This window comes from Pelophylax lessonae, assembly GCF_965119305.1.
Source record: "Pelophylax lessonae genome assembly, chromosome: 4".
Classification (NCBI taxonomy): domain Eukaryota; kingdom Metazoa; phylum Chordata; class Amphibia; order Anura; family Ranidae; genus Pelophylax; species Pelophylax lessonae.
In genome coordinates this window covers 415,784,060-415,801,801 of record NC_138771.1, presented here as the reverse complement: position 1 = coordinate 415,801,801, position 17,742 = coordinate 415,784,060, and the positions used below count along the sequence as shown (strand labels likewise).

At 43.4% G+C, this 17,742-nt stretch overlaps 1 protein-coding gene across 2 annotated transcripts in view; it reads left to right on the top strand.

The window, feature by feature from the left end:
* Positions 1-17,742, top strand: part of GABRA6 (gamma-aminobutyric acid type A receptor subunit alpha6) — an 82,286-nt gene that overhangs the window by 50,296 nt on the left and 14,248 nt on the right. Inside the window, exon 7 of one of the 2 annotated variants that reach the window (XM_082255919.1) lies at positions 17,017-17,169. The exons of the other annotated variant lie outside the window; for it this stretch is intronic. Coding sequence (XP_082112045.1) covers positions 17,017-17,169 — 153 coding nt within the window. The remainder of the gene's footprint in view (positions 1-17,016; positions 17,170-17,742) is intronic. 2 annotated transcript variants of the gene reach the window in all.

Here is a 17,742-nt window from a genome sequence, read left to right as displayed (position 1 = left end):
AAATTAAAAATCCATTTTTCTTTTCATACATGACGGGACACAGAGCCATAAATCATAACATATGGGACATCCCAAAGCAATGCATCTGAGGGGAGGGGGACACCAAAAACATACCACCATCTGACCCTTAACAGAAGGATTACACCGCTGCCTGCAGTTCACTGCGGCCAAAAGCAGACTCCTCCTGGGTCCAAACATCCACTCTATAGAAATGAGTGAACGTATGCACCGTTCGCTTCTGGACCAGGTCGCGGCCTTGCAAATCTGAGCCATAGAGGCTTGATGGCGATGTGCCCAAGAGGCACCTACTCCTCTGGTAGAATGTGCCTATACAGGAGAAGGTGGAACCTTTCCTACTAAACCATACGCCTGGGTAATAACCTGGCGAATTCCTGCTTCCTGGAGCCTTCTGGCAGCACGAACAAGCTCTTGGTTTTATGAATATGAGCTGTTTTCTGTAAATAAAATTTAGGTGCACGCATTACATCAAGGGAATGCAATAACTCTTCCTCCTCTGAGTGAGGATCTGGAAAAAATAAAGGTAGAATAATGTCCTGATTCAAATGAAAGGCGGACACTACCTTTGAAAACGTCACCGGATGTGACGAAACGCGCCAGTACGTGGACCGCACAGCGTGACGTAGACACTGGAGCGCAAGCCGGAATTACCTCCGCTCGCCACTCTGCACAGTTGTACATTACAGTCACCGGGATTTTAAATTCTTTTGCCAATCATTGCTATTTATCTTGAATGGAACCTTATTTATCTATGGCAATAAAACCCTTTTAAAATGATATCACGCTATCTGGAGCTTTTATCTTTTTTTACAAACAACATTGTATGCTGTCCTATGGAGCAGTGAGGAGGGAATCACCACCAGCACACCCAGGAGGCACCACAAGGGGACCTACCGTGGCCCTGAGGGCCTACAAGCGTGATTGGTCTCAATATCGTATAGTATATGAGACCCATCACATCTGGTAAGTCACCCACCTTCTAAATTATATCACAAGAAAAGGAAATCAGCACCTGCACTTTATAAGAAAAGTCACTATAAAAACTGTGGAAAATATCACTGAGCACCTTCACTTTATTATCCAGTTACTTGAAGCAAGGAAAAAAACTACAAAAAACTGTAACTTTCACCACCACTTATTTATTTATATCATGAGATGAACTTTTAAATATATACAAATGTTTTATGTTTTTTTATGTTACATTTTGATACAGCTTTACATGATTTATTTATTCTCAATATATATGTACATTTTTATCAAATATTGGGATCACATTTGCCATATATTGTTTGCACAATATTTTTTGCACAATTTGCACATTTATTTTATACTAGCAAGCACTGTAGATAGCTCCTACTAGAACAATTCTTTCCGGACACTACCTTGGGCAAAAAATCTGGGTGAGGACGTAAAATCACCCTATCTTGATAAAATATCAAGAATGGGTCTTTACAAGAAAGAGCTGCTAGTTACAATACTCTTCTAGCCAAAGTTATCACAATAAAAAAGACCAGTTTCTTGGTCAAAAGAACCAGGGGAACCTGCCCCAGAGGCTGTTTTTGCAACACTGCCAACACCAAATTTAAGTCCCAAGGACACAACGGTGGCTTCACTGGAGGAAGCAAACGCAATATTCCCCACTGAAGGTTTGAACCAACGAATGGGAAGTGATCGTTTCCTGGAAAAAGACTGATAAATCTGCCCTTTAATTGTGCTCAGGGATAATTTCGTATCTACTCCTGCTTGCAGGAAGGATAGAATTCTCCCAATTATATATGTGCGGGGAGGCCATTTCCAGGCTTCACACCAGGCAATGTAGGATTTCCAGACCCTTTAATAAATATTTCTAGAGACTGGCTTCCTGGCGTTTATCAGTATATGAACTGCTGCGCCAGACACACCCTGCTCTTCCAAGATTAAGGCTTCAATAGCCAAGCCGTCAAATTTAGAGACTGTATAGCAGGGTGGAATATCGGACCTTGAGAGAGCAAGTCCAGACTCAGTGGAAGAACCCTGGGCCTCATCACTGCCAACTTCTGGATTTGTGCATACCAAATCCTCCTCCGCCAAGCCAAAGCTACCAGCATTACTGGTTTCTCTTTCAGCTGGATCCTGCGCAACAGACATGATATCAGCTGTACCAGAGGAAAGGCATAGATCAGGGAATACTCCTCCCAAGGAGTAACTAAAGCATCCACTCCGACTGCAAGTGGATCCCTGGTCCTGGACACAAATCTCTCCAATTTGTTGTTGAACCTGGATGCCAACAGATCTACGTCTGGGACCACCCAGCATAGGCAAATCAATTGAAAAATCTTGGGATGTAAGGACCATTCCCCCGGAAACATCTGTTGATGGCTCAAGTAATCTGCCTGCCAGTTCTCTATTCCTGGAATGAATACTGCTGTCAGGCATGGCACAAACTTCTCTGCCCAGGACAGGATGATATTCTTCTCTTTCTGGTCTGATAGACTCCTTATGCCTCCTTGATGGTTGACATAAGCCACAGCTATGGCATTGTTGGATTGCACCCTGACAGGGTGACCCCGAAGTCTGGGCATCCAGAACTTCAGCGCCCGACTGACTGTATACATGTATATATATATATATATATATATATATATATATATATATATATATATATATATATATATATATGTATATATGTATATATATATATATATATATATATATATATATATATATATATATATATATATATACACATATATATATATATATATATATATATACATATATATATATAATAAATGTATACAGTTGCTTTGGGCTGCTCATTCACAAGAATTACATGCAAAATAATGGTACCGCTTTCAGCACCTAAAATCCGAAAGAATCATAACGCCAGGGAGGTAAAGGGGAAGCTAGCCAGTGATTTTTTACATGGTAATTCCGCAGACCAGCTCTTTAACCACAGGATTCTGCGCATATGCACAAACCGTGACATTTGCCTTATGGAGTCCGTAAGAGCATCTACTGCGAAACACAAAGTGTGAGGTAGATCTGACAGATCTTCCACAGACTCTCCTTGAGAAGGAACTGTCTTGGATACTCGCTTTATGCGGTCTTTCAAAGACTGACACACTCCTATGGCTGCTACTGCTGGTTGTACTGCAGAACCTGCAACCGCAAAGGAGGCCTTCAATAAAGATTCCAACTTTTTATCCACTGGATCTTTAAAAACCTGGGCATTATCCACAGGACAGGTTAAATTCTTGTTAACCAAAGAAATGGCTGCATCCACAGTGGGAATATTCCATTTCTTACAAAACATATCCTCCATAGGATATAACAATGAAAACCTTTTAGGAGGAACAAACATCCTATCTGGATGATCCCAGTCATTTTACACTTCTTGTTCCAAGAGTGGATGCATGGGAAATGGCCGAGAACTCTGAGGAGGGCGCAGTGAGCCAAGGGAGGAAAACGAGTTTTCAGTTGACTCCAGGGGTGGGAGTTTAAACTCAGCCCAGACCATCTCAGCAAGAGACTGGATAAACAATCTCTGGGATTGAGAGGCTAATAGAGATTCCTCTGACTCCCCAGAAGTGGAAGTTTCCGCTTGACCTTCTATAGGGTCATCTTCAGCTACATCTTTCACATCCTCCGTATCTTCTGCCCAATCCTGAACTGATTAAGGGGGTGGCTCAGGAGAGGGGGATCAAACTTGCTTCTTTCCTCCATCTGGTGCTGAAATCATGTCAGCAATCCTACCCTCTAGGCTGGCTAATGCCAATGCCAAATCGTCCTTGGTAATAGGTTGTGGCAGAAGTACACGGAATAGCTACTATGCCTAACAACCGTAATGGCTCAGTTTGACTATTTCCTTCTGGCTTACCAGGAGGAGTAGACACAGTGGAAGCACGACTAGGGCTTTCAGGGCCTGATGGTGGCATCACAGTGTCTTTTCCAACTGTGCTCCCTCCAGCCCTTTTTCAGGCAGACATTGCTTTATAGCAAGACAAACTTGAGGTACTACCTTTAGAGTGTACTCAAAGTCTGAGCTAAGCTTATATAGCCTAATGCACACAAAACTGATTTACCAAAGATACAGGACCTATTAGTGCCAGTAACATACACCCACAGTGACTCACGCAACCCAGTTGCTGCTGCTCTGTGTCCCCTTTCAGCCTGGCAGAGGCTAGTGTGTTGTGTTCTTCGCAAAACGCGCCCTTTTATGCATGCGTGGCGTTCGCTCCCGTGCCAAACCACGTTAGAACACGCCCACTACGTGGCAAATGCCTATATTTAAATGCAGATTTTTCCCCGCGCACGCGTGAATGGGCAAATTCCATAGACATGTGGCACGCGATGCAGCAGAGGCTACCATGCGAACGCTTATGGGCCGGGGCTAACCCAAACAAATGAGGAAAGAGAGCAGTTTAGGCTGAATCCTGTTTGCCACAGTTGAAACCTTTCAGATACTCAGCACAGGGTAAGAACATAGAGTAACAATATGCTTTAAACATACTTTAAACATACCCTGCATAAACCTGCTACAATATCCAGCAGCTTTTCAGATAATCAGCACAGAGTAAGTACATAGTGTAATATTATGCTTTAAACATACTTTTAACATACTCTGCAAAAACCTGCTATAATGTCCAGCAGAGGCGACCATGCGAAAGTTTATGTGCCAGGGCTAACACAAACAAATGAGGAGAGAGCAGTTTAGGCTGAGTTTTGTTTGTCACATGTGAAGCTTTTCAGATAATCAGCCCAGGGTAAAAGTGTAAACATATGGTTTAAGCAAACTTTAAAGCGGAGTTCCACCCTGGAATACTTTTTTTTAATAAAAATACCCCCGGGACAGTCAGGGCTAGTACATTCCACAATGGCTAGCCTCTGATCTGTCCCGGGTTGCACTTACCTTTTAGGACAAATACTTACCTTGAAAAAGTATTGTCCAGCGCTGCCATCTCAGGTGTGGGCAGCTTGAAGCGAGCGCGATCCTCTTCTGTGTCCTCTTCCGTCTTCTTCGGTCCCACGATGCACTGCACCGGCCCCGCCGTCACTTCCGGTGCGCGCGCGTCATCCCTCCACAGCTTCTGGGCATGCCCAGAAGCTGTTTAGAAGGGAATGACGTCGGGGCCGGTGCAGGCGCAATGATTCCTGGGAGCGACGACGTTCAGCTCCCAGGAATCATTGCAAACCTGGAAGTGACGACGGGCCGTGGCCGCCGAGGGGAGGAAAAAGGAAGTAAGGTAAGTATATTTTCTTCTCTACGAGGTAAGTAAAAAAAAAAAAATGTGATTATCCATTTGTTTTTCAGGTGACCCGGAGCGAGAAGATGGAGGTAAGTATCATTTTAGTGTGGAACTCCACTTTAAACCTACTCTGCATAATCTGCTACAATGTGAATACAAGCAGTAATACACTTGGCACAAGTCTCTGTAATCTTAATAAAGGTAACAGTGCATAAAATATTTACATCTTTGCAATTTTTAACCCTTGAAGGTTTTTTAGTTTGCTGTGTAAATATTTAAAATGGACTCAACAGTCCTGCTGCAGGAAACTGCTATAAGCCAGATTCCAATCTTCACTACTCACGGTGAGCATAGCCTTAAAGACCTTCAAGGACAGGGTCCCTATATCAGAGGGGCCACGGCTTTGGACCTGTAGAGCGCCCTGCATGGAGCGCCTTTGGGGTTCCAAGAGTCCGGATCCCAGGGTCCAGCGCCTAAAAAGGACAGTGTTACAGACAAAACCTCGTATCTGCTTCCTGAGGCTTGGGTACCATCTATTTTAGTCCATTAAATGTTTTTAATAGGATCCAATAGCTAACCCCTTAGATTCAATGATCTTTGATTGGGGTATGATAGCATAATCTTCTTTCTTCTTCTTTGAAACATAACAAACATGTGGAGCACCTCTCCACAGCGATCTTCACCTTTTAGACACTGGCGAAAAAAACTGAGGTTCTTCCTGTTTGGGAGGGGTTATATAGGGGGGTCATCAATTCTGATTTTTTGCCAGTGTCCTTCACCTATAGGTGGCCTATATAACCCATATGTTATGATTTATGGTTCAGTTTCCCGTGATGTACAAAAAGAAACAATATTTTTCACTTTCTGCTATATAATATTCCCCCCCCCCCCCCCAAAAATAAAAAAAATGTTCATCCTTTTAGGCCAATTTGTATTCTGCTACATATTTTTGGTAAAAAAAAGTCCCAATCAGCGTATTTTGATTGGTTTGCACAAAAGTTGTCATGTCTACAAACTAGGGGAAAGATTTATGTCATTTTTTATTATTTTTCTTTTTTTTTTACTAGTAATGGCGGCGATCTGCTATTTTTAGTGGGACTGTGACATTGTAGTTCGAACCCCTAACTGACATTTTTGACACTTTTCAGGGGGACCAGTGACAATACCACAGTAATAATTGCTAAAAATATGCACTGTTACTGTGCTAATGACACTGGCAGGGAAGTGGTTAACCCAGGGGTGATCAAAGGGTTAAGTGTGAGCCTAGGGGAATGTTTTTTAACTGTACGGACTTGTGAAATGAACACAGAGACCTCTGTTCCTATATAGAAGGATCACAGGCACTCTGTGATAATTTCAGAGAGAACAAAGGTCTGCTGTGTTTACAATAACACACCGTCATTCTCTCTCAGCGGGGATCGATCGCGGGTGCCCCGCGGCAGTGGTTAAATTAAGTGTTAATTTCCTCAGTGTTGACACAGATGGCAAAAACTTGACAAGGAAATCCATCCAAAAACATTTTTTTTTAACTTTAACTATTTCTATGTGTGGATGATTTCATTCTTTCTCTATCAGTATCATATAAGAAATGGTCCCCCCATACAAGTCCATATGAGTTCATTACACCTCCCCTCCTTCTATACTAAGCTAAGGGAAAATATTCTTGCAAGGTGACCTCTCTATTTGCCTTTAGTAACTCAACATCATGGTTTATTGTTAAGCAATCCCTCAAACTGCTTACCAGCTTGCTTTCTAATTGAAAATTCCTTCTTTCATCACAAAACATGCACCTTCATTCTATGACTGGAGGTCAAAATGTGAGCTACATAACCAACACTGAGTAGCTATTTACCACAGTCTTAAGTGTGCTTCAACGTCATTTAGAAAAGCTTCTCCTAGCAAGTACCCCATACTGGGATCATTTTTATAAGTGTTAAATGTTTGCAGTTGTAGCACCTTTACTGAAGTCCACTCTAAAGTCAAGGAAGGAAATACAGACTGCTGTGGGGAGGACACAAGATTTAATCAGTATCCATACTGCTGCAATCCTGACTTTTTTTTAACATTTTCACTGCCACCACAGCCATCTTGGCTAGTTTGCTTTCTTTTGAAATGCAGCATTCAGTGTACTACAGAAGTGATAGTGGGTTGCTCTACAGTCCTTCCCATGTGTCCCCATGCTGCTCAGTCCCCCGACCTCCTTGGCTTATTGGTGAGCGCAGGACCATTGGAAGCATGAACAGAATGGCAAAGCAGTTGGGAGGAGGAAAAAATATTCCGGACCTGCTCTAGCTGAGATTGAACCAGTCTGGGTCAAAGCTACCGAACTCCTGGCACAGATGTGGGTTGAGAAGGCAGATCTGGGATTCCTGACCCCCAGATGACACCATAGAGAAGACCTGCCATAAATATTACATAGGGGCTTATACATTACACACCCCTACGCACACAAGCAGTAGAAGAATAGGATCATTATTTTAGTTTAACTCTAAACTTATGGACTGTATAAAAAAGGTTTTGTGTGCGCTTCCATTTTACATTTGTATGTATCTTTTTTTTTTCACTGATTTGCAAGCGCATATCATTTTTAACCTATGAATATATTTTATATAATAAACCAATACAGTCTCATCTTTTCTATGTCATCTGTGTGCAATTGCCCTGCTGTATGTTAATGTTGTACCAGGATGCTCGTTGAATTGTAACTATTGTGCTGTATTTAAAGCATAACATCTAGAAATCTAAATTATACGCATGTGTTATTAACCATACAGTGCTGACATATGTATCAAAGTCTACACATATTTCAGCTCATCCTACTTGGGATAAATACAAGAAAATTAGGTAACATTTTTGAAGTAATCAAATTGAAACTGCATTTGTTTAACATTTAATTAAAAACCTTATTTGTCCCCTAAAAAATGTGTATTACTTGTATTCTGGTAGGCAAAATAGTCACAGTGTTATTGTGAGGATACCCTGTGCATACTGAAACTGATACATTTTACCTAGGTATCAATGTTTCAGTGACACCTGATTATGAAAGAGGTAATATAATTGCTCATTTTTGGACATTGCTAGCTTTTTGGGAAATAGCATATGTCAGGGGTTATCAAATTAATATTGAATTCATGGAGTCTGGTCAGAAAACTTTTCTTCCAGCAGAGGTCTGAATTACATGTTTGTGGGATGACTCAGATCCTTCAAATTACAGCCCATCTCCTCTTATATCTCAACCCTCATTTCACATCACAGTTCTCCCTTCACAGTAGTGTCCTCATCACCCTTCACATCACCTCCCCACCCCCTTCACAGTAATCTTCTTAATCCCTTTTCACATCTCACCCACCTTCATTCGCAGCAGTGTCCCCAACCCCTCTTCTCATAAACAATCCCACCCAACAGTAATGTCCTCTGCCCCTTTCACATCAACCCCCCCCAGAGTAATGTCATCCTCTTCCCTCTTCGCCTCCTCACAATAATGTCTTCCTTGATCCCCCTCCACCCCCCACATCAGTGTCCTCCCCTGTCCTCTTACCCCCCACGTTAATATCCTCTTAGTATCCCCTTAACCTCCTACATCACCATTCTCCTCTATCAACCTTCCAATCCCCACACAGCCTTCTCTGCCCCCCCTTTATCCCCCCAATCAGTTTTCTCCTACGCCCCCCTTTCACCCCCTAGTAATGTTCTCCTGTGCCTTCCTTCACCCACATATCAGTGTCCTTCTCTGCCGCTTAACCCCCCCTCCACATCGGTGTCCTCCTTTGCTCCCCTTCACCCCCCAGTAATGTCCTTTTAAGCCCCCTTCACCCCCCCCCACATCAGCATCCTCCTTTGCTCTCCTTCACCACCCACATCAGTGTCTTCCTCTTCCCCACTTCACCCACATGGTAATGCCCTCCTTATCCCTCTTCACCCTCCCCACATCTGTGTCCTCCTATGCCCCACTTACCCCCCCCCCCCCCACAGTAATGTCCTCCTTAGCTCCCTGTTCCCCACAGTAATTTCCTCGTTGCCCCTTCCCCTCAGTATTAGGGTCATTCTTTGCCCAATTCACCCCCAGTAAAGTCCTCCTCTGCCCCCTTCACCCCACACATCATTGCCCTCCCCTGTTCCTTTCATCCCCTCATATAATATACACGCTGGGAAAGGTATCCCAAATAGTAAACCCACAGTCAGAACCTGAGGTGCACAGGAAGGTACTGGGGTGAGAAAAAGAGGGGGGGGGGGAAAGAAGAAAAAGGAAAAAAAGAAAAAAGAAAGAGGAAAGGGAGGGAACAAGAAGTGAAGGATAAAAGGAAGGAAAGGGAAAAGAAAGAGGGGGGGGAAGGGGAAAAGGGGGGAAAAAAGAAGGGGGGTGGAGAAAATTGGAAACAAGGGGGAGAGCCGAAGAGGACAAAAAATGAGGCGACCCGGAGGTCAGAAAGAAGATGGGAGGGCTGGTGGGACTTTAAAGGTACCAGGTAATTCAGAGTAATAACAATGATTTTAAAAACATGAAATATTTATTGACATAACATCTTAAAAACAAAGACAGACAGTACAACAATGGTACATGAGAATCAGATATGTACAAATTGAATATGTAAGGCCATAGGAGACACAAGGCAAGAGGTATTAAAGATATATAGGTCCAATGGTGAACCTCAAACCAATCCCGACATGTTTCGCGGGCAAAACTGCACCGCTTCTTTAAGGGAATAGGATCACATAAATTGTGCAATGCCTTTGAATATCCTGTGCAATATAGCAACAACAAAAATTGTTATTAGTTCACATACATATATGTAAAACATCAGATTTAAAGTGCATGCAATTGTGGAACATCAAGGTGCATCCGAAACCGCCACCGCAGAAAGACCCACCACCAGCCAGATCGGAAGAGGGTGCTCCCCAAGGAAACGTCTCCCCAGCGGATGTGGAGGGGCATATGAGGCAGGGGGTATATATATGATGAAACTGGAAACCCGCCACCACCAAGCGAGGGGGGGGGGGGGAAGGGATAATACACCTATATGAAAGGCTAATATATGTACCTTGTTGAGTGTCTGCAGTAGACACACTCACATAACCAAGCTAGAAAGATTTAAGAACAGGAGGGCTCCTGCAAAGCGGCCGTATTTAAACCCCAACATGGGATGTTAATCTGTTGAGACGGAGGTAAGAGGTATAAGCTTACAACCAAAGGTCTGTGAGATGTCTCTTCAACAGAGATTTGGGAAGGGAGGCTTTACCTGCGGAATGGTGGATCATGAGTAAACTCTTTTTAGGAAATCTGTATAAAGATGGTAACTTAAAGCATACTGGGACCCGGAGGTAAGATCTTGGATTAATGCCACAGAGTCAGAGGAAATGATACCATCCATTACACGCTTCTAAGAGGTATAATCAGGGAAAATAAGAATTAGTAAGCGTATGTATTTCGGAATACCATTTAAACAATGGTGTAATCCGGAGTTCTTACCCACGTGGAACCGCCATACAGGTGAACGCCATCTCCTGAATGAAAGGTACGTGTGATCCCGCCTGATTTGGCCCTCAACCCGACGCCAGGTTGCGCATGACGTCATGGGCAACGTGGGCGGGTCAGGTCCTCAACTGCCCCCCAGGCGCGCGCGCGCAGTGTCGTTCTGAAAGCGGGCCACAAACGGCAGCCCCGAACGACCACAACACCGCCGGCCTGACTGTGACATCCGGTCAGTGATGTGCGAGGGGACCACACATCCGCTGGGAAGTCCGGGAAGCACGCCACCAACCGGGCAGAGGGGAAACTGCAGCGGAGGACAACAAGCGGATGCAGATAGATGTCCACAAAGACATGACATGCAATTGCATAAGAATAGAAAAACAGAGACAATTTTGTTTAATAGAGAGAAAACACCTCATAAACATGAATTTTAGATACTGGGTTTTAGTAACATGTACATACTATAATGACAATGAAAACCTAGAGGGAACATAAAGTTCCACGCAGGTTCTGCATAAGGGTACCCTGTTGGGGAATACATAGACCCCCCAAAAAACAAGGGGAAAAACCCATCAACACAACGAATCCATACAATGATAATGTTTCTGGATGCTACAGCTATATAAGGTATTGGATCTTGGAGAGACAAAAAAATGCTCATAAAATGTTAAGGACAGATTTAAAGAAAAAGCAGTTTTTCCAATAGTTGGAATAACTGAGAACTTACCAATCTCCAGAGCCGAAGCTGCGGTACCGTGGGGAGCGGATGGTCAATGTGGACAATGTGGTGCACAAGGAGGCATGGATGCCAGGCAGGTCACATGGATCAGACTCCATGACATTTTGGATGAAGTGGTTTAAGAGGATGGAAAGGAAGAAAAACCAAATTTTACCCTAGAAATGGTTTATAGGTTAAAACCTCGTTGATCCCGGGAGGTATAGTAGCCTCTAGGGATTCTATCCAGTAGGATTCCCTTTGTAGGATACGTTTGTCCCAGTTCCCCCCACGGGGGTCCTGGGGAATAACCTCCAAGACGAAAAACGAGACCACAGAGTTGTCATACTTATGACGAAATCCTATGTGACGTGTAACGCTGGTTTGTATGGTACCCCCCTCAGAATGGTAGATGTGATCACCTATACGTTTGCTCAGTTTTCTAATGGTTTTGCCGACATAAAATGCCCCGCAACAGCAGGTCATGAGGTAGATCAATCCCCGAGTGTTGCAGTCGGCATGATGTCTGGAATGGAACCATTTCCCACTGGGCAAACGGATGCCTGTTCCGGTTCTGACCCAGGGACATTTGTCACAAGATCCGCAACGGTAAGTACCTTTTTTGAGACCTTTGTTGGTCGTTTCACTGGTGTAATGACTTTTAGTGAGGCAATCACGAAGGGAGGTGGCTCGTCTAAATACCAGACTAGGTCTGGCACTTAGATATTTATTCAGGGTATAGTCCTGGGTGAGAATCGGCCAATGGCGTTTCAAAATGTCTCGTAGAGTATCATCATGTGCAGAATAGGTTGTAATAAACCTGACATTTTTATCATCCTTTTTGGGGGTCATTTTGTATAACAGATCGGCTCTGGAATGGGTTTTAGCCCTATTGTAGGCTTTCCTAAGCAACGTTTTGGAACTTATACTCAGCGCAGCAAGTGCCCATCCCGCCCCCTTGATCGCAAGTATTCCTTATGCCCAATATCTCAGGCTCCACAGGAATTGTTCCGCGGAAGCGAATTTTTGTATCCAAGCTGGCCAGTTGCGTGAGCGACTCCTTGCCAGAGGATATTTCAAAACGTTGCTTAGGAAAGCCTACAATAGGGCTAAAACCCATTCCAGAGCCGATCTGTTATACAAAATGACCCCCAAAAAGGATGATAAAAATGTCAGGTTTATTACAACCTATTCTGCACATGATGATACTCTACGAAACATTTTGAAACGCCATTGGCCGATTCTCACCCAGGACTATACCCTGAATAAATATCTAAGTGCCAGACCTAGTCTGGTATTTAGACGAGCCACCTCCCTTCGTGATTGCCTCACTAAAAGTCATTACACCAGTGAAACGACCAACGAAGGTCTCAAAAAAGGTACTTAGCATTGCGGATCTTGTGACAAATGTCCCTGGGTCAGAACCGGAACAGGCATCCGTTTGCCCAGTGGGAAATGGTTCCATTCCAGACATCATGCCGACTGCAACACTCGGGGATTGATCTACCTCATGACCTGCTGTTGCGGGGCATTTTATGTCGGCAAAACCATAGGGCAAACGTATAGGTGATCACATCTACCATTCTGAGGGGGGTACCATACAAACCAGCCTTACACGTCACATAGGATTTCGTCATAAGTATGACAACTCTGTGGTCTCGTTTTTCGTCTTGGAGGTTATTCCCCAGGACCCCCGTGGGGGGAACTGGGACAAACGTATCCTACAAAGGGAATCCTACTGGATAGAATCCCTAGAGGCTACTATACCTCCCGGGATCAACAAGGTTTTAACCTATAAACCATTTCTAGGGTAAAATTTGGTTTTTCTTCCTTTCCATCCTCTTAAACCACTTCATCCAAAATGTCATGGAGTCTGATCCATGTGACCTGCCTGACATCCATGCCTCCTTGTGCACCACATTGTCCACATTGACCATCCACTCCCCGCGGTACCGCAGCTTCGGCTCTGGAGATTGGTAAGTTCTCAGTTATTCCAACTATTGGAAAAACTGCCTTTTCTTTAAATCTGTCCTTAACATTTTATGAGCATTTTTGTCTCTCCAAGATCCAATACCTTATATAGCTGTAGCATCCAGAAACATTATCATTGTATGGATTCGTTGTGTTGATGGGTTTTTCCCCTTGTTTTTTGGGGGGTCTATGTATTCCCCAACAGGGTACCCTTATACAGAACCTGCGTGGAACTTTATGTTCCCTCTAGGTTTTCATTGTCATTATAGTATGTACATGTTACTAAAACCCAGTATCTAAAATTCATGTTTATGAGGTGTTTTCTCTCTATTAAACAAAATTGTCTCTGTTTTTCTATTCTTATGCAATTGCATGTCATGTCTTTGTGGACATCTATCTGCATCCGCTTGTTGTCCTCCGCTGCAGTTTCCCCTCCGCCCGGTTGGTGGCGTGCTTCCCGGACTTCCCAGCGGATGTGTGGTCCCCTCGCACATCGCTGACCGGATGTCACAGTCAGGCCGGCGGTGTTGTGGCCGTTCAGGGCTGCCGTTTGTGGCCCGCTTTCAGAACGACACTGCGCACGCGCCCCCAGGCGCGCGCGCAGTTGAGGACCTGACCCGCCCACGTTGCGCATGACATCATGCGCAACCTGGCGTCGGGTTGAGGGCCATATCAGGCGGGATCACACGTACCTTTCATTCAGGAGATGGCGTTCACCTGTATGGCGGTTCCACGTGGGTAAGAACTCCGGATTACACCATTGTTTAAATGGTATTCCGAAATACATACGCTTACTAATTCTTATTTTCCCTGATTATACCTCTTAGAAGCGTGTAATGGATGGTATCATTTACTCTGACTCTGTGGCATTAATCCAAGATCTTACCTCCGGGTCCCAGTATGCTTTAAGTTACCATCTTTATACAGATTTCCTAAAAAGAGTTTACTCATGATCCACCATTCCGCAGGTAAAGCCTCCCTTCCCAAATCTCTGTTGAAGAGACATCTCATAGACCTTTGGTTGTAAGCTTATACCTCTTACCTCCGTCTCAACAGATTAACATCCCATGTTGGGGTTTAAATACGGCCGCTTTGCAGGAGCCCTCCTGTTCTTAAATCTTTCTAGCTTGGTTATGTGAGTGTGTCTACTGCAGACACTCAACAAGGTACATATATTAGCCTTTCATATAGGTGTATTATCCCTTTCCCCCCCCCCTCGCTTGGTGGTGGCGGGTTTCTAGTTTCATCATATATATACCCCCTGCCTCATATGCCCCTCCACATCCGCTGGGGAGACGTTTCCTTGGGGAGCACCCTCTTCCGATCTGGCTGGTGGTGGGTCTTTCTGCGGTGGCGGTTTCGGATGCACCTTGATGTTCCACAATTGCATGCACTTTAAATCTGATGTTTTACATATATGTATGTGAACTAATAACAATTTTTGTTGTTGCCATATTGCACAGGATATTCAAAGGCATTGCACAATTTATGTGATCCTATTCCCCTGAAGAAGCGGTGCAGTTTTGCCCGCAAAATATGTCGGGATTGGTTTGAGGTTCACCATTGGACCTATATATCTTTAATACCTCTTGCCTTGTGTCTCCTATGGCCTTACATATTCAATTTGTACATATCTGATTCTCATGTACCATTGTTGTACTGTCTGTCTTTGTTTTTAAGATGTTATGTCAATAAATATTTCATGTTTTTAAAATCATTGTTATTACTCTGAATTACCTGGTACCTTTAAAGTCCCACCAGCCCTCCCATCTTCTTTCTGACCTCCGGGTCGCCTCATTTTTTGTCCTCTTCGGCTCTCCCCCTTGTTTCCAATTTTCTCCACCCCCCCTTCTTTTTTCCCCCCTTTTCCCCTTCCCCCCCCTCTTTCTTTTCCCTTTCCTTCCTTTTATCCTTCACTTCTTGTTCCCTCCCTTTCCTCTTTCTTTTTTTCCTTTTTCTTCTTCCCCCCCCCCTCTTTTTCTCACCCCAGTACCTTCCTGTGCACCTCAGGTGCTGACTGTGGGTTTACTATTTGGGATACCTTTCCCAGCGTATATACTATACAATTTAGGGATGTGGTACCTTCTGTTTATAGTTTTTGATACAAACACACTATTTATCCCCTCATATAAGTATCCTCCTCTGCCCCCCTTCACCCCCCACTGTAATGTTCTCCTTGGCCCCCTTCACCCCCCCCCCCCCCACAGTAGTGTACTACTTGACCCCTTCACCCCCAGCAATGTCCTTCTAAACTCCCATATCATTGTCATCCCTTGGCCCTTCATCCTCCCATATCAATGTCCTCCTCTGCCCCACCACAGTAATGTCCTCCTCTGCCCCCTTCATCCCTCCACATCAGTGTCTTCCTCTGCCCCTTCACCTCCACAGTAATGTTCTCCTCAGCCCCCCTTCACCCTCCCACGGTAGTGTCCTTCTCTACTCACTTTCACCCTTTTGTCCCCTTTACTTCACCCCCGCTGTCCTTCACAGCCATGTACTAGCCCCTTAACTCACAGGGACACACAGCAGAGTGGAAGGTGGGAGCCACAGCAGCACTGGAGACCTGCTGGAGCTAACTTTTCATATAAACAAGCTGGTGAATGGTTGCTTTGACTGCACTTCCTCCTGGCAAACAATCACTTGCCAGTTAACTTGAATCATTAACTTGGACAGCTCCTGCTCTTACCTTCCATCCAGTGCTGCTGTGCCTCCAACCCTCCACTCTCCTGTGAAAATTACAGTAGCAATGGGTAAGGTAAAGAGCCAGCTCCTAAGTGGTGACCACTGGTCCAGATGAGACAGTGACTTGGTCAGGATCCAGGCCGCAGCAAATTAATGATGTAGAGCACCAATTAGGGCTCTCATGAGTGTACCATGCCGCCTTAAAAAATGTGGAGCACATTCCAGAGTGTGAACTACAAAGTGGTTGGTGGTTGGCATTAAGTGGTGGTCTGTAGCATTTTATTGAACTAATCAAAGGGACTCAATAATAACATAATCAGTTGGACATGTGGGTGATTTACTAAAGGCAAAAAGGTTGTGCACTTTACAAGGGAACCTCCCTTATGCTCCGGCAGGCTTCCATCACCCAATCATGTGCAAGCAAAAATACCTTTTTTTTATTTCCTTGCATGCAACTGAGTACTTTTATTGCATTCATTAAGCTAATGTAAAATTGCAATGCAAAGTGAAAATTCCCTTTAAAGAAACAGCTTATTTGTCTTTAGCAAATCAGCCCCATTAATTTCAAAATATTTTCATAATTATGCCTTTAATAGCTACACCCAATTCACTTTGAACCAAGTTCTGATGAATCATTTCACTCATCATCACTTAACAAGACTTCCAGCAGATCTAAATGTAATTGGCCTTTTCTTCAGTTTTACCGGCACTAAAATTTTCAATGTTTATTTTTTTTACCATTTTTTAAAACAACCTTTACTTTTACTATTAATAAATTCCATGAAAATTATTTTTTTTTTATTAATTTAGTCTAGCCACAACACTAGCAGTGTGGTCCCACTGTAAAATAAAACAGTATCAATAATGGTGATGTTCATTACATTTATTTGTATTCTTTGAGTTAATTATATGTTTGTTTTTTTAATTAACAGGTGAATACATTGTAATGACAGTGCATTTCCACCTGCAAAGGAAAATGGGATATTTTGTTATACAGACATATATCCCTTGCATAATGACCGTCATTCTTTCTCAGGTGTCTTTTTGGATCAACAAGGAATCTGTTCCAGCTAGAACAGTTTTTGGTATGCCTTGGAACTGATGCACCCATTACCTCCCATTTCATTATTCATTTATCATTTCATTGTCTATTTGTCACAGGTGAATATTCACAGCAAATTGTCCTGTTTTACCTACGAAGGAAAATAGGCTATTACATCATCCATACATACATTCCATGCAGCATGACTGTTGTGTTGTCTCAAGTTGTGTTTTGGATCAACAAAGAATCAGTTCCAGCAAGGACTGTTGCGGGTATGGATCTAGCTTATTTTCAGTACCTATATATAGCTAAATAAATATGTGCCTTATGTTGCTGGAGAGTTATACCCAGGAAATGTCAGTCACATCATCTGTGAGTTTCTGTAAACAGAGAGATAAAAAAAAAAAGTTACAGCTTTAACAGCTACACCTTTTTGAATTTCTAACACTGAACACTTCATAGGTTTTTACATAATTTAAAAAGACAGTAAAATGTGAAGATGATGATGGTGTAAGGTGCAGTAATACATTGGATGGTGGAAGGTGCTTTGCACATTGTGATTGTTATGAACTGAATATCCAATGTTATGGTCACCTATGAAGTTTATTTCTAAGTT